The sequence below is a fragment of the Opisthorchis viverrini genome, assembly GCF_000715545.1.
Source record: "Opisthorchis viverrini unplaced genomic scaffold opera_v5_22, whole genome shotgun sequence".
Lineage (NCBI taxonomy): Eukaryota > Metazoa > Platyhelminthes > Trematoda > Opisthorchiida > Opisthorchiidae > Opisthorchis > Opisthorchis viverrini.
In genome coordinates this window covers 687,393-713,020 of record NW_008751678.1, presented here as the reverse complement: position 1 = coordinate 713,020, position 25,628 = coordinate 687,393, and the positions used below count along the sequence as shown (strand labels likewise).

The window sequence follows — 25,628 nt, the reverse complement described above, 5'->3', positions numbered from 1 at the left end:
CTAGAGCCCGCTGCGCCACCTTTCACATCTCCGATCTCATCTCAACGACTCGTTTTTCAAACACACAGATGTGTCTAGCCTCAAAACGATGTGGAATTCTGAGAGATGACCTGTCTGAAAATAACTAGCCAGGTCGAATTCGCATACCGAAGGGGACTTGATGACTTCATCCCCATACACAATCAGCAAGCAAGTCAGGGGGTCTGTGACAAGAACGAGTGCTGTCAACGCCTTCTATAGTCAGTGCTCTGGCTGGAGGACGTGCCTTGTCAATTCAGTGCGTATTTTGGCGGAGGTGTAACGCGGAGAGCCAGCAAGTCAGGGGGTCTGTGACAAGAACGAGTGCTGTCAACGCCTTCTATAGTCAGTGCTCTGGCTGGAGGACGTGCCTTGTCAGTCAATTCAGTGCCAGGAAAGAGTTCTACTGTGCTGATGGGGGCATTTGTGGTTTTCACGGATGGTGAAGCATAGAGAACATTTGTAGAAGCGAAAAGGGGCTCACGGTCCTGTAAGGTCATGAAGTGAGAAGCTTCTGAGTAGCCTGCTGTGCGTCCAGTTCTTGGGGCAGTCAACGAGTCTCTAGAGCATATATGTAGCGTGGGAGTGTCGACTTACGCACTGGTAGTTGATGGTGCAAGAAGTTTAGGTAAAACAGCATGCGGATGGTAGGGTTTTCGGGGATGAAATTTACGGTGCGCTTCGTATCGCGGCCTTGACAATAAGTGCTTGAGCATGTAGCAGACTAGGGACCTATCAGCGCGTTCGGATAAATTAACAAACAAAACTAACCAGTGCAAAATCACAAAATCACAACAGGAAATTAATCAATAGTCAAATGGGGACTCACGAATGTGTAGATCCAATAGTCCACTACACCGATCCAAACGCAGTAACTGGCTGTGAAAGGAACTATTCACTTGGCGAAATTTCCCACAGATGGTTCCGCGTGAGTGATATATCCCACGGTAGGAAAATTATCCACGGCTAAAGAATGTCACAGGGATTTATTGTGACGTTCAACAGTTGACACAAACACAGAGATTTAGTTCAGCAGTCAGCAAACAGTTCAAAGGAGCGTAAATACGCTCGTTCAGCAATAAGTCAGCAGGTCGCGCCGGAAGATTGTGTATTCGTAATATTAAACAAACGTCATGATACAATGTGAACGACAGTTACAAAGTGTGGTTTAAGTCCATGAGGAATGGTAAATGTGACGACGCAATGCAGATACTACAAGCCCGGAGGCGTATTTTGGTGGAGGTGGGGCACGGGCACAGCTGGTCAGGGGGCCTGTGACGAGAAGCAATGGTACCGGCAACTGGTGTAGGCATTGCTCTGGTTGTGAGATTTTCCGCGCCAGTCATTTCAACACTAGCAGGGTGTCCTACTGGGCTGATGGGACGTTTGCAATTTTTATGGATGGTGAAGCAGAGTCCATTTGCAGGGGCGATGGAGGACTCAGGGTTTTGTAAGGCTACGAAGTTAGACGCTACTGGATGGTTGGGTGTAAATTCAGTGCTGGATGTAATCACGGAGCACTCAGAGATTAGGGGTACCTTCACGGACTCACGGATTGATACACAGGATCGAGGCTTTTGTCCAAGTTTCCCGGGTCGGTTCTGTTCTTGTCGGCCAGTAGCTGTCGTTCACCTGAAAGGCACAGGTGACAAAAGGGTGTAGCACTGCTTTTTATATTCTCAGCGCGGGGCAGCATGCTTGCCAGCGCGAGGATTCGCATAACTAAATGTCTAAGTGCCTTAAATTAGGTTCTAGAAGGAGCGTGTACAACCGTTGTGGGAAGGTCACTCCACGCAGCTACTACCCGAAATGAAAAAAATCTGTCTAATGAATGTGTGTGCCCTGAGCTTGAAAATTTTCTTACTATGTCCCCGCCGGGTGTTTGCTGGTTCGAAGGTAAAAAAACCTGTTTGCCAAGCTTTGTTCAAACAGGGCGTAAGTAAGAATTAGGTCCCCTCGGAGGCGACGGTACTCCAGGGGAAAGAGATCAAGCATCGCGAGACGCGTTTCGTAGTCCACGGATTTGAGGCCGGCAACTATTCTCGTGGCCGCATGCTGGACACGCTCAATAAGGGTGACGTCTTTTGTACGTCCTGAGTAGAGAACTTGGTTGGCGTGCTCCAGGAGCGGTCTAACGTAGGCACCATATAGTATTTGGAAGTCCACGTGAGTGATACGCGAGAAGGTGCGTTGGATCATCTGTAAAATGGCGAATGCCTTTTGGGTCGATTTCTCATGGTGTAGTGGGAAGGACAAGTTTGAGGAGACCCAGATGCCCAAATTTTTTTGGCATCTATCCTCATAATGTTATCTGGTCCCTTTTCACAATGCATAACAAAGGCATTCGCTTAATCCCCTCCAAACGACATATGGACGGACTTTTCGTCATTCAGAGGAAGGTGCCTGTCCAAAGCTGCTTGCTTGGCAGCGTCTACATCCATTTGGAGGGCACTGGCATTGGAACTCCAGGATTTCAAGTCGTCCGCAAAAGGTAAACATTCCCAAGAATAAGTCGTCCGCAAAAGGTAAACATGGACTCCCAAGAATGTCTTGGGAGCATCCACGCAAGTTCTGGCGGTAGATGGGGCAATATGTTGAGGTAACTTTTGGGTGAGCTGTCTTTGCATTCTAGCACGGGCAGCTTTGAGTTTTATGGTGCGGAATTTTTTGGTGGAGGTGAGAAGAGCCTGGAATATTAGAAGACGCGCGGCAACCTTTTCATCCCGAAATTTCATTATTATGGGGCAACGCATAGATGGTTTTCACTTTCGGAGCCGCCGAGCTGTGTACATGGTATCCAGCATGCCACATGCTGTCAAGATGGCAGTTTTGGTGCACTCAAGCGGAGTTCGATCAGCTACGTTGAATACTAGGATCTGGTGCCGAAATTCGATGCGTTGACAGATTTCTGACGCAATCGTGTCAATTAAAATAGACGCTTTTCTAAGTTCCCAAGGATCACATGTTGCATCAGGATTTAAGAGACATGCAATCGATTGTGTGGTTCGCGAGGAAGACATTTCACTTTCGTTATGTAGACGGATTCTGAGATTTTCCGGGTCTTTCAGGACCTGAGATTCTACTGGTACTTGTGAGGGAAGAGTGATGCCAGGTTGCGGAGGATCACATGTTGCATCAGGATTTAAGAGACATGCAATCGATTGTGTGGTTCGCGAGGAAGACATTTCACTTTCGTTATGTAGACGGATTCTGAGATTTTCCGGGTCTTTCAGGACCTGAGATTCTACTGGTACTTGTGAGGGAAGAGTGATGCCAGGTTGCGGAAGCAAAGATATATTAGTTAGGACTGCTGAACAATCTGTGGTTGTCTATGGTACAGTTTTTGCCGGCCACGATGGATGTGGGGGTAGGGAGCTGGGTCTTCTGGCTGTGAGCCACCTCTATGGATATACTGTGGAGATAGTTGATGGGTGTTCGGGGTCTGGCAACCGCTTAGAGGAGGAAGACGGGAGCGGTGTCCTAATGAAATACTTCGAGGTATGTTCAGGAATGGTAGTCTAGAAGGCTAAACGCCCTGGGGATTGACACCTATTAAGCCTACTGAAGAAGGGAGACCTGTTTAACTCTGTGACCGCAGAAAATTACGGAGCCCTGGTGAAAAAAGAGTTACCTAGTATAAAAACGATTGAAGACCTATGGGTGGGCCACAATATAAAAACAGTTTCTACAACGCCTGACCTTGAAATTTCGGTTTCGCCTTTGCTGCACCTCATCCTGGTCAGTCGTGTGAAATAGGCTCCAGTATGCACCAATGGGACTAGCTTCCGCTATTAGATATGCGCAAATATTTCAGAGAAAATGATAGACTTATTTCTAAGCAATTTGAGGCAACCCTGGGCAGATACAAACTAAGCGCGGTGGGCAACAACACAATGAGGAGGAGCGTACAATCAAAGAGACACTCTTCTTACGTGATAAGTTATCTTATTTTTGGAAATAAAAGAGCTAGAGCAATGGGACATGAAGTACGACAATTCCCCGGTTGGCCAAAACTGAAGCACAAGAACCGTTGCAATCCTTGGGCAGCTAAGTAATGGCCAGGGTCACAAAAAGCAAAAATTAAGATGAAGCGCGAAACTTTGAGGTGGATACCAGCGGCAAGTTCCATCTCAAAAATATTTTTTACATTAAAATAAAGTAGACTCATTGGCGTAAATGGTATTTTCAATCATGAGATAGTGTCAATGCAGATAGCCGGGCGATGAACTTATGAGAGGGACCAATTGGAATTGCAGGAAAAACCGGGATGTTTAAAGAGGAAGAACGAAACTTTCGGTAGGTTGGGGCCAGCTGTTCTCAAAAGCGCTTGGGGGCAGGTTACAATCTGCTCGTATTTGCAATTACAGGCCCAAGTGGGTGAGGGTTGACAGCCCAGAGTATGAGGGAAATAGTTGCGAGAGTGCCATCCAACTGGGTATGGCAGAGCCCTGTCTTCATTGCACTAACATACTTCGGTTTCTAGAGAGCCCCATAACGACAGTCAAGTTTGCGGCAGTCAAACAGGGAATATTGCAGTTACATCTAATCTGAGGGAGTTGAATCAGGTAATTCAGGTTTATTTGGAAGATCATGTGGGTGTAAAACAACGACCAGCTAGAATGAATGAATTATAGACACACGGGGAGATTGGAGCGGCTTCTGCCGAAGTTTGAAGCTGAAAAAGAGGGATGGATGGAATGAGATTAGTATTCTGGTGAGTTCTGGGAGGTGTCAAACTAAACGGTGCCCAATAGAACAAATTCCATGGTGGTGAGAGCAAGATAAATGAACCAACGAAAGGGTGCATTTTTGTCGGCTGACCTGTCAGTCAACGACTAGCTGAGGTTGCCACTGTAGTATTGGGAAACAGCAAACTACTACTGGTGTGCTTCTCCTCGGCTAGTATGCGTTAGTTAGATAGAAATGCAAGAGACTACGTTTGGTGGTAAGAGTTGTGTGTCATGCTTTACATCGAGCTCCGATCGATCAGAAAGCGAAAGGTCAACACAAGAGTAGTCGCGCAATTTTAAGTAAGTTGAAATTTATACGCTTATGTGGCGAGATGGCCGTTGGATTAGTTGATACGAGCGATGAGGGGATAAGTTAGCAAAAAGACGGAAGTAGTTTCCTGCTCAGATGGAAATCCAATCAACGGGTTTCCATTGTGCAAATGGGGTGGTTAATTTGTGAAAGGACAGCATGCAGATAATTATTGGTTGAGCGAGGGCTTCCGAGATAATGGATAGAGACTTTTACTTGGCTAGAGGATACTACTTGAAATGAACTGAAAGGTAAGACTATGGCTCGCTATTCACTGAGTCACTTCTGCCAGCTCCAAGCAACAAATGGTGCATGGTGATAGCCGTGGCTTCTAATTCTTAAAAAATAATGTGGTCCTCATATTTTAGTAGGCATGTGATGAGTTCAGGAAATATGCGGGGTAAGCGTGTATGTCATATCTGGCCGCAATCCCTCATAATTCAAACACCACTGGCAAGAATTCTGCTGAAGGATCTTCTGTAGTAGTAAAAGTAGCCTAATCCAGTGACTAGCGATAATAATAATGTTTATTCCCAACTTGTGGGTGGCATACCGTCTAGCGTGATCATAGTTGTACAGTCAGAATGGAGTATGACTGGGGGATTTTTGGGGATGCGGACTGCACAAAAAGAGAACAATGTCATGAACAGCGGGGGATGTTCGATGATATAGTAACAATAGGTTATTTCCCAACTTGTTGGGAACAATGGGCATGAGGTCCGACTAGTTCAAAGACAGCCAGGTGGCCTGAACTAAAATTGAAAATCATAGGATCACATGTTGCATCAGGATTTAAGAGACATGCAATCGATTGTGTGGTTCGCGAGGAAGACATTTCACTTTCGTTATGTAGACGGATTCTGAGATTTTCCGGGTCTTTCAGGACCTGAGATTCTACTGGTACTTGTGAGGGAAGAGTGATGCCAGGTTGCGGAAGCAAAGATATATTAGTTAGGACTGCTGAACAATCTGTGGTTGTCTATGGTACAGTTTTTGCCGGCCACGATGGATGTGGGGGTAGGGAGCTGGGTCTTCTGGCTGTGAGCCACCTCTATGGATATACTGTGGAGATAGTTGATGGGTGTTCGGGGTCTGGCAACCGCTTAGAGGAGGAAGACGGGAGCGGTGTCCTAATGAAATACTTCGAGGTATGTTCAGGAATGGTAGTCTAGAAGGCTAAACGCCCTGGGGATTGACACCTATTAAGCCTACTGAAGAAGGGAGACCTGTTTAACTCTGTGACCGCAGAAAATTACGGAGCCCTGGTGAAAAAAGAGTTACCTAGTATAAAAACGATTGAAGACCTATGGGTGGGCCACAATATAAAAACAGTTTCTACAACGCCTGACCTTGAAATTTCGGTTTCGCCTTTGCTGCACCTCATCCTGGTCAGTCGTGTGAAATAGGCTCCAGTATGCACCAATGGGACTAGCTTCCGCTATTAGATATGCGCAAATATTTCAGAGAAAATGATAGACTTATTTCTAAGCAATTTGAGGCAACCCTGGGCAGATACAAACTAAGCGCGGTGGGCAACAACACAATGAGGAGGAGCGTACAATCAAAGAGACACTCTTCTTACGTGATAAGTTATCTTATTTTTGGAAATAAAAGAGCTAGAGCAATGGGACATGAAGTACGACAATTCCCCGGTTGGCCAAAACTGAAGCACAAGAACCGTTGCAATCCTTGGGCAGCTAAGTAATGGCCAGGGTCACAAAAAGCAAAAATTAAGATGAAGCGCGAAACTTTGAGGTGGATACCAGCGGCAAGTTCCATCTCAAAAATATTTTTTACATTAAAATAAAGTAGACTCATTGGCGTAAATGGTATTTTCAATCATGAGATAGTGTCAATGCAGATAGCCGGGCGATGAACTTATGAGAGGGACCAATTGGAATTGCAGGAAAAACCGGGATGTTTAAAGAGGAAGAACGAAACTTTCGGTAGGTTGGGGCCAGCTGTTCTCAAAAGCGCTTGGGGGCAGGTTACAATCTGCTCGTATTTGCAATTACAGGCCCAAGTGGGTGAGGGTTGACAGCCCAGAGTATGAGGGAAATAGTTGCGAGAGTGCCATCCAACTGGGTATGGCAGAGCCCTGTCTTCATTGCACTAACATACTTCGGTTTCTAGAGAGCCCCATAACGACAGTCAAGTTTGCGGCAGTCAAACAGGGAATATTGCAGTTACATCTAATCTGAGGGAGTTGAATCAGGTAATTCAGGTTTATTTGGAAGATCATGTGGGTGTAAAACAACGACCAGCTAGAATGAATGAATTATAGACACACGGGGAGATTGGAGCGGCTTCTGCCGAAGTTTGAAGCTGAAAAAGAGGGATGGATGGAATGAGATTAGTATTCTGGTGAGTTCTGGGAGGTGTCAAACTAAACGGTGCCCAATAGAACAAATTCCATGGTGGTGAGAGCAAGATAAATGAACCAACGAAAGGGTGCATTTTTGTCGGCTGACCTGTCAGTCAACGACTAGCTGAGGTTGCCACTGTAGTATTGGGAAACAGCAAACTACTACTGGTGTGCTTCTCCTCGGCTAGTATGCGTTAGTTAGATAGAAATGCAAGAGACTACGTTTGGTGGTAAGAGTTGTGTGTCATGCTTTACATCGAGCTCCGATCGATCAGAAAGCGAAAGGTCAACACAAGAGTAGTCGCGCAATTTTAAGTAAGTTGAAATTTATACGCTTATGTGGCGAGATGGCCGTTGGATTAGTTGATACGAGCGATGAGGGGATAAGTTAGCAAAAAGACGGAAGTAGTTTCCTGCTCAGATGGAAATCCAATCAACGGGTTTCCATTGTGCAAATGGGGTGGTTAATTTGTGAAAGGACAGCATGCAGATAATTATTGGTTGAGCGAGGGCTTCCGAGATAATGGATAGAGACTTTTACTTGGCTAGAGGATACTACTTGAAATGAACTGAAAGGTAAGACTATGGCTCGCTATTCACTGAGTCACTTCTGCCAGCTCCAAGCAACAAATGGTGCATGGTGATAGCCGTGGCTTCTAATTCTTAAAAAATAATGTGGTCCTCATATTTTAGTAGGCATGTGATGAGTTCAGGAAATATGCGGGGTAAGCGTGTATGTCATATCTGGCCGCAATCCCTCATAATTCAAACACCACTGGCAAGAATTCTGCTGAAGGATCTTCTGTAGTAGTAAAAGTAGCCTAATCCAGTGACTAGCGATATAAATAATGTTTATTCCCAACTTGTGGGTGGCATACCGTCTAGCGTGATCATAGTTGTACAGTCAGAATGGAGTATGACTGGGGGTTTTTGGGGGATGCGGACTGCACAAAAAGAGAACAATGTCATGAACAGCGGGGGATGTTCGATGATATAGTAACAATAGGTTATTTCCCAACTTGTTGGGAACAATGGGCATGAGGTCCGACTAGTTCAAAGACAGCCAGGTGGCCTGAACTAAAATTGAAAATCATTGCTGGCCATGAGTGACCTTGGGCGGTTAGGTAAATGGCCGGAGTCACAACGAGCAAAAGTGGAGATGGAGATGGGATAATTAAAATTGGGAGCACATGACAGGTTTTGTCCCAAAAATGTGGTTTAATCTGAAAGTAAGCGCACTCACTGGTTGCACTGCTGGAGGGAATTCAGGTTCAGGGAATAGAATAGATGGGGGGAAGTTGCTACCACATCAGAATAACCGTATGAGTTGTGGCTTAGCTTGCCTGCTTGTCGTAACTTCTGTGCCTGTAGTTGTGTGTGCTGCTGACAATAACTAAGAGTTCAAACATCGTTCCCTTAGAAGGGCTCAACGAATTAATTCTATTGTTGGTGGTGAAGGGGTATTATGGACACTTAATTTGCGAAATCGAAATCCAGTGATCATGTGCATTATTGAAAGCAGCGCAGTTGAAGCTGAAGGCGATTGTCCACGAGGCAATCGTAAGATCGGTTATTGCAGGCATGAGCCCGAACATTTCAGGACCCTGTGCATCTCCAAACGTGCAACCACGGATGGAAATCTAGTAAATGGGTGGTCACTTGATGTCAAATACGTTCTTTTATGTCAATGAACCCCAATTTCACTCTGCCTCTACTTCTCAATATTGACGCCCTGAAGGGTATTGAAAACAGCAGCCCTATCGCATTTACCACAACTTGGAAGCCTGCAGCACTCAACCGCTGTGGCGTCCCCAAACTAGAGACTCAGTTCTTTGACACTGGTCTTAATCTCTCGCGCTTCAATATGGGGGCTGATTCTTTTGTGATAAATGTTATCGGGTTGAAGCTAAGAAACTCTTCCAGAATTCATAATTCAGAAGTTAAAATTGACTCCGTCGGTGAGACCAAGCTGATTCCTCCTAGCATGCTTCTCACGTGGGTCTTGACCCCACGTGACTCATCCCCCGTGCGAAGGTGTATCAACCAATCTTCTTATCCACAATCGTGTCAAAAATATCTATAATATGTAAAGTACCGAGGCGCTTAACCATAACGCTATCTGACTGGAGACTGCGGAGCCTACGCTGTTTCATTGACCGAAGGGAACATATGGGCTAGGATACGTCGATGAAGACGCGTGTTAGCATTGTGCTGTAATTGGATATGAGTTGAAACATACCATCCATTCCCATGATTTGACATGTCTACAAATCCGTATTTGCATTACTTTATCAGCCTTTTTAGCCGGCGCTTACCCCAAAATATTCAGCTGCTCTTCTTTCGCGATACCGTTTCCTTTCGCATAGCGTTTTTCCAACACCTATGTTGCCTGCTTCGGCTCGGTTTTGTTGCGTAGTATACTCCAAAGACTCTCATGCGAATCCGAAACATCAATCATAGGGTGAAAATGCTCTTCTACGTGCAGGTTAACAACAGCGCACTGAATTTACTCGGCGTGTCCTCCTGAAACAATTTATTTTGCAAAGCCTAAATCTTCTTCCTAGTTTGTAGCCAACCCATACCGTGTCTACCCGTTCGCGCGAACACGCAAAACGACTATGCACCTCACAGTTTTCTCTGATATCTTCTTTGTTATATTTTCATCTGCCACTTCTTCTGTACTCATTCAACCCACAGGTTAGCATCTCTTTTAGCGCAGCACGCACTGCGGAAGGCACGCAGATCCCTCGTCGGTGTACTACTATTCATTGCATCCCCTTACATGTGATTCGTATTATTCTGCAGCTTACTTACTCGCTTTCTGAAAGAGCGTTGCTGAACCTTATAAAAAACTGTCCGCAATGGCCTTACACTCCCCTATTTCACGTTAGCAATCTACGGTAAAAACGACCTTGCGACCCAAAATGCCTTCAATCCATTCGCGCAAGTTACCTAAGAAGGCACGTACGCTTTTATTTTGATTCCGGAAACCGTTCACGCACAACTTTGCCATGCATGTTCATCGTTATGGGCGACTACACAACCAGCATTGAAATTGAGGGCGCATCATTTACCTATTTCTATTGCCCCGTTCAGAGCTCCAACTGCTCCTACCAACTCCTACCAATACTACCACCGATGAGCGGATTTTGCAACAAAACCGCGTAACCGCCAGTGATTAGGCGCTGCTACGGCCACGAAACGGGTGACTGGTCAGACAATGTAGCAGCCTGCTGGCGTCGAGGCGAATATTGACTGGTCGAAAGTGTGGTCCGGTAGTTAATCGTCACACAGTGTGTGCTCAGTCCCGGTTGGTGGTAGCATGCGCAAAAGGCATTTAGATTTTCGTAATGATGCTGTCGCAGCAACTTTACATACGCGGCTTTGAGCGTGTGCTTTTCTTACACAATAATAATAATATTTATTCCCAAATAGTGCGTAGCCTAACGTCAGGCATGATCATAGCATTACAGTCAGAACAAGAGCATGACTGACTGGGGTTGCGATGAGTGGGAATTTCCTGGAAAAGAGACGGTGACGTAATCAGTGGTCATTAACGAAGTAGTCATCATCACACCAGAAGCATGAGGAGGGATCCAAAATTACAAGGGCTCTTTATCTCCTATAGCGAACATATCGGATGACACAAGGCCTGATCGTTAGGATTTAAAAGTGGCGGGCAAAAACAATACGAGAGAGGATATGTCAAAAAGCCTCCCGCCTTCAACGTGAGAAAAGATGCTTCAAACTGCAGGAAGTGTGGAGCCAGAATAATGGATCTGGGGAGCCAGCGGAACTGCCACTGGCCGGCCAATTTAAACTAAAGCCCAAGACCGTGATTAGGGCTTCTTGGCCTTAGGCTGTTGGGCGTACAGCCACAAAAAGCGTTCAATATACTGTGTGCATCCTTTCGTTCTTTCACTGAAAACACCAGTTGTGGAGAAACAGACCAAGAAACGAAGCCTCACCGACATTTCATTAGCTCAAAGCACAGTTGATCAAGTGTTGTACAGCAGTATGAAAACGACAATATTAGCAAAGGTTCTTGGAGTGCGCCACCAAAACGTTGCATCGAGGGCTCAATGTTAGCTAGCGTAACAAAAATTGCCAGAAACACGAATGCTTTTGCAACATATCTTACCCTGGTATTTAAACACTAAAATTTTGTGGATGACGTTCGAAATCGCCGCTCATTTTCTCCGCACACCAGTACAGTGGACTCTAGCAACAATACTCCTATACCGTTGGGACAGCAATCACACGATGGGGGGTTCTAATTTTTATCACTGCTGTAGGTGGTGATTACATCAGTTTTTTCCTGTTTTATCAATGATTATTCGACGCTTGGAACGACTACTTTATTAGATCTTCGCTTCAGTTATTGGGTAGCCTTATTACCAAATACTTAGGACCAGCATCCTCTAGACATTTGATAAGTTGCTGCAAAGTAAGTCCGCATAGTGGATACGCCGCTGAAAACCTATTTTTTTCGTGACAAATGAGAACAACTACACGAAATCAGCTGCAGCTTGTACACATTGCTGTTTATTACACAGAAACCCTCCCTGTCTTCTATAATAATAAAAGCTCTTGATTTTCTCCCCTGCCGGGTGTTAGGAAAGTATCAAGACAAAGACCCTGCCTCCACAAAAATAACCAGGCCGGCCGCCTATTGATTTTTCCAGCAATTTAGTGTACCATCCCGATTTGCGCGCAATACTTCAAGGGTCAGATACTTCGAATGGAGTTTTGTTTACTCGGATTTATAAATATAATATTGAAATACTAAAAAATTCGCTTTAAATAGTGAGATTAAGAGAGGAAGTGCAAATTCCAACTGGTATCCTGTACAAATAAACTAGTAGAAAAAATAGGCCCGCCTAAAGTTTGCATCGACTCAAGACATTGACCATAAGGTACGGGGTCTTTTTGTAGGTGACTCAAAGGTGGATTCAGTGGTAGACATTGTCGTGATGTCAGGGTGAACGATGAAGTGAATCCGTGGAACGAATGTGGATGTTTCAGTCGATTACAAAGGCGAACGCAAAGATTGCAAGAGTTATTGCTTCCGGTACTCAGGGAGCGCGTCATTGGATTGCTACGGAAAAGAAAGTACTTCGAGTATTGCATTCTACCACTCGGTTGCGACCGAAATGCGAATTTGAGTCCAGTAGCGATATCTTGATTTTCGATGTTTCGAAAGTGGTCCATCAAGTTTCATGCATCCCGCTTGACTCTTATGGGCTTCAACAGGAATTATACGTTCCGATAATATATAACTTTCAGAGAAATAGTGGGCACAAGTCTATATTGGAGTTCGTCAAGACTCTCTTTTGGGCCAATTCGCTTCCTGAATAACGCCAGCGACCTTCCGGGTATTCTTTGAAGTTCATGTGTACTATTTACGGGCGACTTAAAATCCTCGGGTTCAAATGTCGGTGCCCTCAAAATGGATGTGTACGGTGCAAAGAAGTGATTGTTAAACTGGTAACTTCCTCTGAATGGCGATAATCGGGTCCATATATCATTCAGAGAAGACGCAGGGGGCGCCAATATCGCTTGGGGAGAATGAACCAAAAGTCGTTTGGAGGATACACAATAAAAAGGATTCATGTATCTGGCTCTCTTCATGCTTGCGCTTCTCACCGCACCATAAAAACTTCGCCCAAAAGGCATCTGGCGCTCCGCATAGTAACCGGCACATCTTCCCGTATTATCCGGACGGACTTTCAGATTCTATGTGACGCATACGTCAGGCCGCTTCTCGAATATGGCACTAGATGTACCTACGCAGGACACAAGAAAGACGCGACCCACATTGAGCGTTTTCAAAGAGCTGATTCGAAAATTGTTACCGGCTTGAGGCTGGATTTTGAGACGCCGTGGATTGCAAAACGGGTCTCGCTGTGTTTGATCCATTTCCCTCGGGTATTTTTACCCCGGGGAGACCTAATACTCACCTACGCTCCGTTTGAACAAGGTTTGATCAATGGATCTTTCACTGTTGACCTAACCAATACATACTGGACATATGGTTTGAAGATTTTCAGTCTTGGAGAGCACGATTTCTAGGAGACCATTTTTTTTCGATTCGGGCAGCTGATCCATTAAACAACCTTCCTCCGACAGTTATTAACGGTGCACTAAGTACCCAATTTCAAGCACTTTCGGACCCTTCCTTATGTAAGCCTTTGAGCTGGCAATCTCAACGTCTAGCGCCGAGAATATTAAGAGCAGCGCTACACCATTTTTGCTCGTGCCTTTTATCCAAACAGAAGCCGCCGAACGGCAACCAAAGACCAGAACTTGATGGCACGTGCGAAAGTCTCGATCCTGTGTGTCAATCTATGAATATGTGATTCCGTGATAACACGACTACGGCCCTTGGCGTTCCACTGGTTCACATGCCTTCTCCTTGAGGGACAGGAACGGATAACTCAGGAGAGACCCGATATTAGTATGCACGTTTGTATTCAAACCCAGTTCATCCTCAAGTTCAGTCTTGTCAAGGCGTAACGACAAACGGCCTCAAACCGACTTGGTCTTCACGGTAGGAGATATTCGTCAACTATTGCACAAGATCAACTCATCCTGCGCTTTGGGGAAAGACGTGGTCCATCCAGTGATCCTGAAGGAAACGTTGCCTACACTGGCAAATAATTTCTACCCGGTGTTTTGTCAGTCGCTTGACGAAACCGAACTTCTCACTGCTTGAAAGGAAACAATTGTGACACCGACTTTCGCCTGGCAGCTACAGGCCCATAAGTCTAACTAACGTGCCATGCAAGGTGATGGAACGCATTTTGAAGCGAGCTATTCTGGCTCATCTTACTTCCAACAAGTTAATATCTCCGGCTCAACAATAATTTCCCCAAACCGTTCTTGTGTGGGAAACGTGCTCGTGTTTATGGACAGCTTTAATCACACCAAAGATGAGGGACTCATATCGGATGTCCTATTTTTCGACTTCTTAAAAATCATCTGAACGGGTCCCGCAAGTCCCGCTGCTCCACAAACTCGAGTCTTACGAGATTCAAGGGAAAATCTTACGCTGGATCGAGGCGTCCCCATTAGACGAATCATCTCAAGTGATGATAGGCTCTACCTACTCTTCTTCAGCGGCTGTCTCAATTGGAGTTCCTTGGGGCTCCGTTTTGGGACCACTACTGTTTCTGATATAGGTCGACGACCTTCCAGATGTTCCCGCAAATCCACGTCTACTTTTTCGGATGAACTGAAACCCTGGAGTTCCAATGCCAGTGCCTCCCAAATGGATGTTGACGCTGCAGATCAGTGGTCGTTGGCTGGCACCTTCCTCTGAATGACGAAAAGTGCGACCATGTCATTTGGAGGGGACTCAGCGAATGCCTTTGTCATGCATGGTGAGAAAAGACCAGAAAACTTCATGAGGATAGACGCCAAAAAGGATTTGGGTATCTGGGTCTCCGCAAACTTGTCCAGGAGAAATCGGCCCAAAAGGCATTCGCTATTCTACGGACGATCCGACGCACCCTCTCCCGTAATACTCGCATGGACTACCTATTTGGTAGTCTACAGGGCCTACGTCAAACCGCTATTCGAATACGCCAACCAGGACCCACGAAGGACGTCAACTCCATTGAGCGTGTCCAGCGAGCCGCTACGAAAGTATTTCCCAGCATCAAATCCGTGGGCTACGAAACGCGTCTCGCGATGCTTGAACTCTTTCCTCTGGAGTACCGTCGCCTCCGAGGGGAACTAATGCTTACTAATGTTCTATTTGAACGAAGCTTGGCCAATGGGTTTTTCACCGCTCGGCAAACAAACACACGGCAAGGACATGATGAGAAGATATTAACACTCGGAGTGCACACATTAATTGAGCAAATTTTTACACATTTCGGGTAGTAGCTGCGTGGAGTGACATTCCTCCGACGGTTGTCTATGCTCGCTTGAGAACTCAGATTCTTACTTATACGAGTTCTCGCGCTGGCAAGTATTCTGTTCCGCGCTGAGAACATAAACAGCAGTGCTACACACCCTCCGGGTGAACGACAGACGCTGAACGACAAGAACAAAACCGACGCGAGTAATTGGGCAAAAGCCTCGATCCTGTGTATCAATCCCTGAACCCATGAATGCCTATTATTGTTACTACAGCTGTATCTGTTTTTGATCGAATTAGCAGCTCTGTGAGGCAATCTTTGGGATCTGTATCGACCTTGAAGCCTGTCAGTTTTCCTCAAAAAATTCTACTTACCGAATGTTAGGAACGAAAGTGAACTGAGTCTTTTGTTTGAGTGAGCAGATGCTATGACCACATTCAAACGTGAAATTATATGAAAAATCTCATGTGGATTTCCATGTGAATCATTGTCAAGTAGTTCGGGAGCGGTTAGTGCTAATGATCACGACTCGTGTCACTGGTGCGTTGTTTCCCCTGGCAGTATAAATCTGCATAGCCTTTTTCTTGGGCACGTCGTTTAAACAGTCACTGATTTTTTATGGCCTTGTAAATGTTGTCAGTGAACTTTTCGATGTGCCTCAAAGATTTCATTGTCTGTCTGTCGTAATCCTACCCAAATACATCCAACTACAAGTCATAAGTGACAGAACACTACGTCGGTTTGCCAACCTTGAATCATCACACTTCAAACTGTTGCTTCGCCGACGTGCAACCGCATTCATTCGATTATATTCAGGTTTTCATGCGAAAGGAGGTGAAAAGAGTGAGCGAGGAAGTATTTTTTTTGTCGGAAATTCGCACAACCGTTCCGAAGTGCGAAGCGCTTAATCAGGCAATCGGCATGGAAACTGATAACCCGAACGTGACACGAATGACATTAGCAGCCATATCTTGCAGCATCTCCAACCAAGTGGAGTGGGGATCACGCGGTCCTCATTCTGGAAGGTGAATGGCATCGACAGTACCCAAACCTTTCGCAGTCTCCTTCATATCTCTCTGCCAGGTCAAGGTTTGGCCACCTATTTTCTTCGCCGCTCTGAGTTGGGCATGGAAAACACGCTTTCTTCTCTGGCATACGCAATATATGTCTCAATCAACGCAGCTTCTGGTGTTGGACACACTGTTCAGTGAAGGCGTCCGTTACACAGCCGAGCGATTGCTTCCTAATCCCCTAGTTACTGATTCGCCTATACCAACCCACACGAGCTACGGTACTGGGACAACGATTGTCGAACGCCCGAAGACTTCTCAGTACCTTCGCTCGAGCAGGAAAAGTCTCACATCCATGCAGAAAAACAGCCCGCACTGTAGCTTGATACATACGCCCCTTGAGATTCAGGAATATACCGCTTTTACGCCATAGGTGCCTCAAATTAGCAAACGCAACCCGGGCCTTGCAGATTCGTGCACTGACCTAATCTGTCACACTACAAACAAAAGTACTACAACTTCCAAGGTACGTAAAACGCTCCACAACTTGGGGTGCCTCCCCCTCTATTGTAAGTGACGTGACCAGTGACTATATGTCTGGCCACAAAATGCAAACCAAAGGACGGGACGGATCCCAAAACACCTGCAATTTCTTATCTTCGAAGACCCCATGAGCCTCTCGGTGATTAGACATGACAGTTACAGTTTGTGTACAGAGCCGCCGCAGCGGGCAAGCCCGCCAGTGAGGACCGTAGGGCTACTTCTAAGGAAGGCAGGGATCGAACTTAGCCATAAACGACGAATAGTGAGGCTATCGATTTGGATAATCATCAGTATTAAACACCGATACTTCACTGACGTACAGTCGCATTTTGTTTGAGATTGATTGGGAAAGAATAATAGATGAGAAAAGGGTACGGTATCGACCTATTATTCGCAGTCTGAAGTGCCTACACCTCCAGACATTCGTTCAGAAAATCTCAATAGAAGGTGACAACTAGAAGGCCCTTGAAGTAGCCATATGTTGGAGTGCACCCAACTATGGACAAGGTATGCCACGTGGAACTCAAACCGAACGGCGAGTCGTGATGCGGGCACGACTCCTGATGTAGCCGGATCAGGAGTGAGACAGTAATTCCTTAGTCCCTGCGCCCTCGGGTTAGGCCGACTCCCTTCAGCCGAACAGGTCAGGGTATTGAATCATCGGCTCCGGACAGGGTCCCCATAGAGAAACTTACTGTCCCTGCCTCGTGGGTCAGACTTTTGAGTCAGAGGCTAGGACCAGGGTCCACGAACAAAACCTTACATTTTCTCACTGTCTTCTGGGTCAGACTTTTGAGTCGAAGACTCAAGGTGTGGTAACTCAGTCAAGCCCCCTTCCTCGGCCCGAGTAACCGGGAAGCATCATTTGCCCGCGCAGTTCGGTGTCAACTGATATCCCTCTCCGGTCCCCTCTTACCACACAAGCAAACTTTGCTAGGTCATTTAACTGTCAGTTATCTAACCGAAGGGCCTTAAGCTCCTCGCTGCCTAATAACAATGAACACAATAACACCTTTCTAAATCCACGATATCCTTTCTATGTAGAAGCTTTTAACATCCGTACTCTACGTCAAATTGGCAAACGGGCAATGCACACTGAAACCCCATATTTCTTTGCACTCAACCAAGCTCAATATCTCGACATAAAAAGCGGTGCCTGTTTGTAGTATTGGCCCCAACGGACTGTAGTTCTGATGCTGAGAAGGATACTTTCTATCAACAGCTATCTGGGCTCATCCTTCAAGCAAAAAGCACTGACATTGTGATACTGGTGGGAAATATGTATGCTCAAGGAGGTCGTCTGAGCTCCTTGGAATCACATTTGGGCGGTCGACTCGGAGTCGATGCTCGTTGCACAGACAACGGAGACTCCTTCAATTGTGTGCTGATCATCAGCTGTTTCTGACCAGTACGAACTTTAAACATAAACGTTCGCATCTCGTAACCTGGCGGCCACCAACTGTAAAACAACCGCGGACTCAGTTGCATCACGTGGCCATCAGCCACCGGTGGAGAGCCAAAATACAGGACTGCCGTTCCTTCTGGGGCACACAACTTGATTCCGATCACGCTATGGTGCGTGCTCGCCTGTCAGTTCGTTTTCCTTCAGGCCCATGCAAGGCAGCAAGAAGCATGCCAATTCATTATCTTCGAAGACGGGCGAGATGGCCCAAGTGGTTAGCGCGAATTCACTGACCGGAAGGCCCGTGGTTCGAATCCCACCTCCGTCACTCGACTTCCCCTGTCTAGGCATGGGCAACCTGGCAGTATCCCAGCCCTCGTGCTTGCTTCTGGTGGCATGGCAGCTAGGCACCGGAAGGGTGCTACAGCTGAACGCTTTCTTCCTTCTATCTTCGAAGAAAACCATAGCTCAGCAGTATCTATCTGAGTTAGCCCAACAACTCTCTACAGTAAACCAATACTGTGGTGGCAGTGAGCATTTTAATAAAGCGTGGCAGAATGTGAAAGGAGCTATGTTAGCGGCGTTCAGTGCTCTGTCTGACTTTTCCGACTCGGCCACAAGACCACTGGATATCATCGAGATCGCTATCCATGACCGATGCCAGGAAAGCCGTACTAGCAGACAGCGAGTACGACGGCGTACGCAAATTCCTAAAACGCCAAATAGTGAAGAGTCTAAGGAAAGACCGAGAGCTATGGTGGACATCGAAAGCTCCAGAAATGGAGAGGGCTTCTGCTACGCGAAACAGCCGTACTATCGACTGGCCCTAGGAAAACAACAGTAATCAAAACGAAAGTGGAAAAGGTGACTTATTAGTTTACTCGCAAAACGTCGACTGGAAGTATGGACCGAACGTTTCGAAGGACAGTTCAGCTAGTCTTCTGAAACCCAGCCGGTGGAGCTAGTGCATACGGGCGAATAGAATGTACACCTTGATCGCCCGTCGAAAGAACAAATAAAATGCGAAATATCCGTAATAAAACATAAGAAGACACCATTACCAGACGGTCTGTATCCGACCCTCTTCAAAAAAGACGAAGAATCCTAGGGCATGAGTGCCAATACTGATGTTACGGCCTTCGATGATGATGGTGACCCATCTGATAAAGATTATTGGTGCCATACTGAACGAAGAGAAGGTGCCTGCAGAATGCGGCGTGTCGACAGTTATTTTCATCTTCAAAAAGGTTACTCGGACGCTGTGTGAAAATCACCTTGTCATCATCCTATTAGCTGTGGCATCGAAAATGCTCTCTGGTCTTATCCTTCGAAGGCTGACTGAACACAGTGAGAGACAGATCCGTGAAAACCAAGCTGGTTTTCGTCCTGCAAGAGAATGCACCGACCATATCTTCACTCTGACAAATTCTGGAACAGCGACACTGCTTCCATCAGCCAACAATGGTTGTTTTTCTTGATCTGAAAACTGCCTTTGACTCTGTGGACCGTCGGGCACTATGGCAGTGTCTGCGGAGTAAAGGTGTCCCCCCACAAATTCTTGACTCTTCTTGAGGCGCTGTACACCAACTCCCACTGCCGTGTGAAAGTCTACAAGAAGCTCTCACCTGAGTCCACCACATCAAAAGGTGTCAAACAGGACCGTCCTCTTTCACCTTTCCTCTTCAACTTCGTCATTGATACGATCATGGATCGAAGTGCTCCCAGGGCGTCCGCTGACAGATACCGAGCACGCAGACTACAGCTCTTCTGGGATCTGCCCCACGATATGACATGCGCTTCACACTTGCAACGTGTAAAGTGCTACTACAAGACTGGGTGTGTTAGTGCTCTATTTGTGACGTAATTAAGTTGATTATCAGAAGGTAACAATCACTAACATGTGTCTTACTAGGATGTGATGAATGCAGTAGTTAGGTGCACTTGATAAAAATAGTCACAATGCGAAAAGTGGAATAAGCCAAAAAGTGACTTATCGTTTGAGGACACTTTTTGAGAGTTCCTGAGTGACGTTCCGGACGTGGGACGTATCTTCTCTGCAGTATAGCTGCTACATGTGTTCCGTAGTTGTCCGTGGAGACTTGCGGAGCTATGTTGACTTCCTCTCCAGTGCGCTCGAGTGTGTGTGTGTTGATCCTAGTTGTATGCCTATTTATTGTCTGCATCTAAGAGAGGGGTGTCCCTTCGTGTTTGATACTTGCACCAGCATGAATACAACTTGACCTGATGTGTTGAATGGAGTTCATAATCCTGGCGCGTGACACAAGTGGTAGCTGCGTAAACAAAAGTGGTTGGGAAGTTTTAGTGTACATGTTGTCGGCTAAGGTTGCAAGTGGGATAGGAATTGTCACGTGGTTTGAGTGTTTGTGACGCGTGATCTGATTAATGGCCTCTACAGGTGAATCCTAGCCTCATGCTTGCGGATGGACCGAATGAGATAGTACTCAAATTTGTTTACCTTGGCAAGTGTATCAGTCCCGGTGGTCTCGTGAAAGATGATATTTCCATTCGCATTGAGAAGGCCACATAAGCTTTTGTGAACCTACGTCACTTGTCGCTCAGGAGTGACATCACCTTATCCGTCAAGAGCCCAGATAAGCAATACTGAAGTACGTCGAATGGCATTCGGAAGAATTAACTCACATTCGATGGATGAACGGGTCATGGCTTGGGTTGTGGTGGCTACGTGTTGCTTATGCCAGTCGACCGACTTTCTCGAAGGGTTCCTTTCGCACAACCACGTGAGGGGTAAGGGTATAAAATCTATCAGCAAACTCAGCTACACTGGTACTTAACGTCTTTCCGGCTGGGGACCCCTAAACAGGCCACATCAATGGTTAGAAACATTGTCAGACATGGCCCAGTCGCGCCCTCAGTGGCGCTCTTTCATCTAAGCTATTGTCTTCAATGCATAGTTCCCTCCCTACTCCTCCACTTAACGATCTATTGCCAGTCCGGTATCTACGCACCAATTTATCCATCATCATCATCGACATCATGACATCAGTGTGCAACACCGATGCTTCACTGCCGTAATTTATCCGCTCCCGCCTCCAATACGAAGTTACCTACCCTACTTTCACAAATCATCGGTGAAAAAACTGTGGCAGCTCCAACCGTTGTACGACAAGTACGCGGTTCTTACAGCTGAAAATCATGATGGTGTAAAACTTAGCCTCCATTTTTCAAACTGTCTCGTTGCAGGTTAGTTTTTAATAGCCTTCATAGCCCATGGTTCTGAGGCGACGGTTGTCAAAGACCGAAATATATTATTTCAGCTGTGCGCAGGGACCACGCCTCACAACCTTATAACGAAACAGCCGTTCTATAGTCTACAGTTTTGCCGGTACGAGTGCCTCAGAAATTTGAAAATTCCACCTGAATCCTAGAAATTCATTCATTGACTTCATCTGTCACACTGCCAGCGGAACGCACACAAGTTTCAAGGCATGAAAAGGCTCCGCACTCTTGAGTACTCTAAGTGTGCATTCCATGATGATATCTATAACAAAACTGAGCAGTGAGCGTGAGGTCAACCTTACCAAACCCAATAATTGCGAAGGAAAATTCTGCTCACGTTGCTTAGGCGTTGGAGCAACGCGATATGAACAGACGGCTCACAGTTTTTGTATTCCTTGAATTTAAGGATGCTTTGAAATCTGTCGATGTCAGTGTCGCCAATCACACTTGCTCAATAGGCTATGCCGCGGAAGTTTGTGAGCATAATCAGGTCCCTATATTCACATACTTTTGGGCGTGTCAAAGTGTATGGTGAGCTGTCCAAAAGGTTCCATACAAAATGTGTCCAACAAGGTTGTCCGTCGTTTCCGTTCTTTTTCAACTTCGTCCTCAACTAAATAATGAGAGGAATGCTAAAAGGTCTTCAAAATACGATGTTCGAATTGTTGCTGGTAAGAACCTTGTCGAAGACAAAGATCAAGCACAAGCACTTTTCAATAAGCTGGCCATCGTCATACCCTCTTTCAGCATGCGTCTTGTGCCTTCAAAATACAAAGTCATGCTTCAGAAATTGCGGTCTCTAAACATGCCCTTTATGATTCAGCGGGAATCATTTGCTGTTGTGGCGAATTTTACATACCTCAGTGGTTGTATTAGATCTGACGTAGGTGCTTCTGATGGAGTCGGTGCACGAATCTCAAAGCCCGAATGACGTTTACTAATTTGCGCTACTTGTGATGTCAAAAGAGATGTCACTTGGTCACAAGAGTTGAATTTACTATGCCATATTAAAGGCTATATTGTTGTATGGTTGCTGCAGAGAAATGATATGAGACATCTTCGGTTTTCTATCACAGGTGCCTCAGAGGCGTAGAAGGTGTCTTAGGGCGTCAACGGGGGCGAGATGGCTCGAGTGGTTAGAGCGCGAATTTACTGACCGGAAGGTCCGCGGGTCGAACCCGACCTCCGCCACTCGACTTCCCCTTTCTAGGCTTGGGCAACCTGACAGTATCCCAGCCCTCGTGCTTCTCTCGGGTGGCATGGCAGCTAGGCACCGAAAGGGCGCTACAGCTGAACGATTATTATTATTATTACGATTAGGAAACGAACATTTAATGTTGAGAAACATCCAGCAACACCAACTGCGGTTGTTCGGCAACGTGTTACGCATGCCGAAACATCGTCCATCGAGACGGGTGTTGTGTTTCATTCCTCATTCTGAATGTCACGAACCGTGAAGTGGACAGCGTATGACTTGACAGAAGGCTGCGAAAGAGACTACGAAGATTCCTTTTGTTATTGGTTCGGTCCGCCTTCTAGGATAGAGTCTCCGTGCTCCCCGCGCTTGGTTGGAAATATTGTAAGAAATGGCGGGTGACCATGACCTACACAACTAACAATATTCTCATGCCACAACTCTCTCCAGATTGCCTGATTGAGCGCTTGGTTCTGTACGCACCGCATAATGCTTGCGATAGGGCTGTACCATGTCGCCTTCTACAACCACTCCTTTTCATTCCAAGGCCTCAAGTATAAATAGCCATGCTCATGGTTGCACGGCGTTGAAGCATTAGTGTCAGCACTGTTGTTTCTATCTCTGATGAAGACGATTGTATGAGAGACATTAACCCGTGGACAACCGTCGGGATTCAACGCTCTAGATGCTATATTGTCCACTTCTTCAGATAGTGCCATATAACTATGCGGTCTATATTTTTAGTGCTTCTTGACTTCAAGAACATTTTTAATCTTGAGAGTCTGTCAGTTGTGGTCAAGCTTGTTCCTCCGAGAATGTTCCAGAGGTTGCTGTTTTCCTTGTTGACGTACTTTCAAGGGGAGTGGTTCAGGTTGTATGGTAAAGATTGTTTTTCATCTTAGCAATTGGTGAAGTGGTAGAATGGTTCCAAAATGTCTTGTTCGAACCGTTAAACGTGGTAACTCCGTTTACTTCAGTATTGTCACCTTCAGCCATAAAACCGCGTAGATGTCACGTAGTGGTCATTACTGCCACTGCGTTAACCGATGAGGGTGGGTGTGATATTTGATAATTGATGCGTAAATAGGTGAATCTCAGATAACTTCTCACTGGGTTATCGGGAGAGGAGCTATGAGTTAAATGCGATATCTTGGACGCATGCGCGTCATTGAGCGCGTTGCGTTGCGCTGTCCTTAAAAATCTAGCTATCTTTTCGGAATATCCATCCAGGGAGACGGTAATATCCAGCGCAGCTGATTTTTCTGGGAATGACTCATTCTTTGCTGCTAAGTAATTGCGTGACCTCCCCCTGACCCTTTTCCACCATTCGCGTGGTGGTCTGAGAAAGGTTCTCTGAGGGAGCCGGCTAGACCGGCAAACGGTGCACGTCATGTAGATATGGTGACAATCCAGATTGACTTGATGTTGGAAGTGCGGGTAGCTCGGATTTTTTTGTGACGGGGCAGCATCAAGTCCTTTTTCTCTCCCGCACATGGGGCTCTTTTCAGACAAACTGACTTGCGTACATGCAGACGATACTCCTATGTTTACCAGGTAGTTTGCAGTCTGTTATTGGTGACGATGCGAAAGGAAGGCCTAAAGGAGAATGCAGATGATAGGAGGTGGAGGGATAGGCGTCTGATGAAGGTCCTAGTGTTGTCCTAAATCAGTGATATTACTTAGTACGGGTTCGGTACAACCTGCCATGTAGTGATGAACCCAAATCCAAGTGGAATGCACCCGGCGGTGCTAACAACATAGGGCTCTAAACAGGAATACAATTGTGCAAGACCAATCTACGGATTTGTTCTGACAATAATTCATACAGACGTACCAGCCTACTACGTCCCTCTGTTTGTGGTGTCAGAGGTTTGCTAATCATCACTTCAGTACGCTTGGTTAGTGGCTTTAAGGAAAATTCTAGCTTCGATTTAGTCTTACATTTTAGTGCTTTTCTCATCCCTCTTATCTTTTGGTTTTCTCTATATCAGATCTGTATAATGCCAATCAACCCTGCGTTGAAGTTGAAACTGGACGAACTGTTCTTAAGATGGCTCACAGATCCTGCCACACAAAAAGTTTTACATGAAAATTTGATCCAAATCAAGGCAAATGAGTCACTTCAAACCATGCTTGCTGTCCCAAGTGGAGTGGTTGTGGGGCCAATGCCTTCTTCGTTCTATAGTTTTTTCTACGGTAGCCTTGCTTGTGATTCCCCCGGGCCGCCTACAGATGGCGTTCTCGGAGTCAACGGCACTATGGGTTCTTTGGTCTCCCCAAGACCCAACACACCACCCTATTTTCCACAACCTCCACATACAAAGATGTTCAGTCCAAGATCGCCCAGACGGCAGGCCCCATCTTCAGCTCAACCTAACGCCTCCGCCAAAGTGAGTTTCGATCGCTTCGCTGCATACATATATATGTGGATTTTTTGCGGTGGGATATGAATAGTTCCATTTTCGATGCCAGTCACTTTCACATTTCATGTCGACCGTACGGATTTGCAGGACGGGTTTATCCCTGTGCACGTGGCTTCCTAAACGGTAGACATAACGATGAGTACGCTATCACCGCATACCATATATCAGCCCGAACAATTTCCGAAGAAGGCGTGTAATCGATGAAATTGAGAATAGACCTACTGTATGAGCGCGACTACCGAATTTTCGCAAGGTCATGCCAGATTGCCCACTTAAGCTAATGACTCGGAGTGATCTGTGTCCCACTAACCCTTTTTGTAGCAACTTCGCCGACGGACACAGGTAGGTCCAACTCCGAACGCTTGCAGAAATTAGTTTCTCGTCAGCGATCGCATGATACTGTCTTCTTTTTTGGAAAGATACAACGCTAAGGGGACGGCCGTTGCGGTTGGCGCGTTGGCATCGTCTAATGAATTGGAAACGCACCTTGTTTCACCCATATTATTCAA

General features: G+C 46.1%; 1 protein-coding gene across 1 annotated transcript; it reads left to right on the top strand.

Annotated features, from left to right (window-relative positions):
* Positions 1-15,750: 15,750 nt before the first annotated feature.
* T265_01952 (hypothetical protein) lies at positions 15,751-25,146 on the top strand (the record flags this gene model as incomplete). Its single annotated transcript, XM_009166090.1, has 2 exons — positions 15,751-15,828; positions 24,688-25,146. One exon carries the CDS (start codon positions 24,697-24,699, stop codon positions 25,144-25,146), a length of 450 nt encoding a protein of 149 aa, XP_009164354.1.
* Between the last annotated feature and the right edge of the window lie 482 nt (positions 25,147-25,628).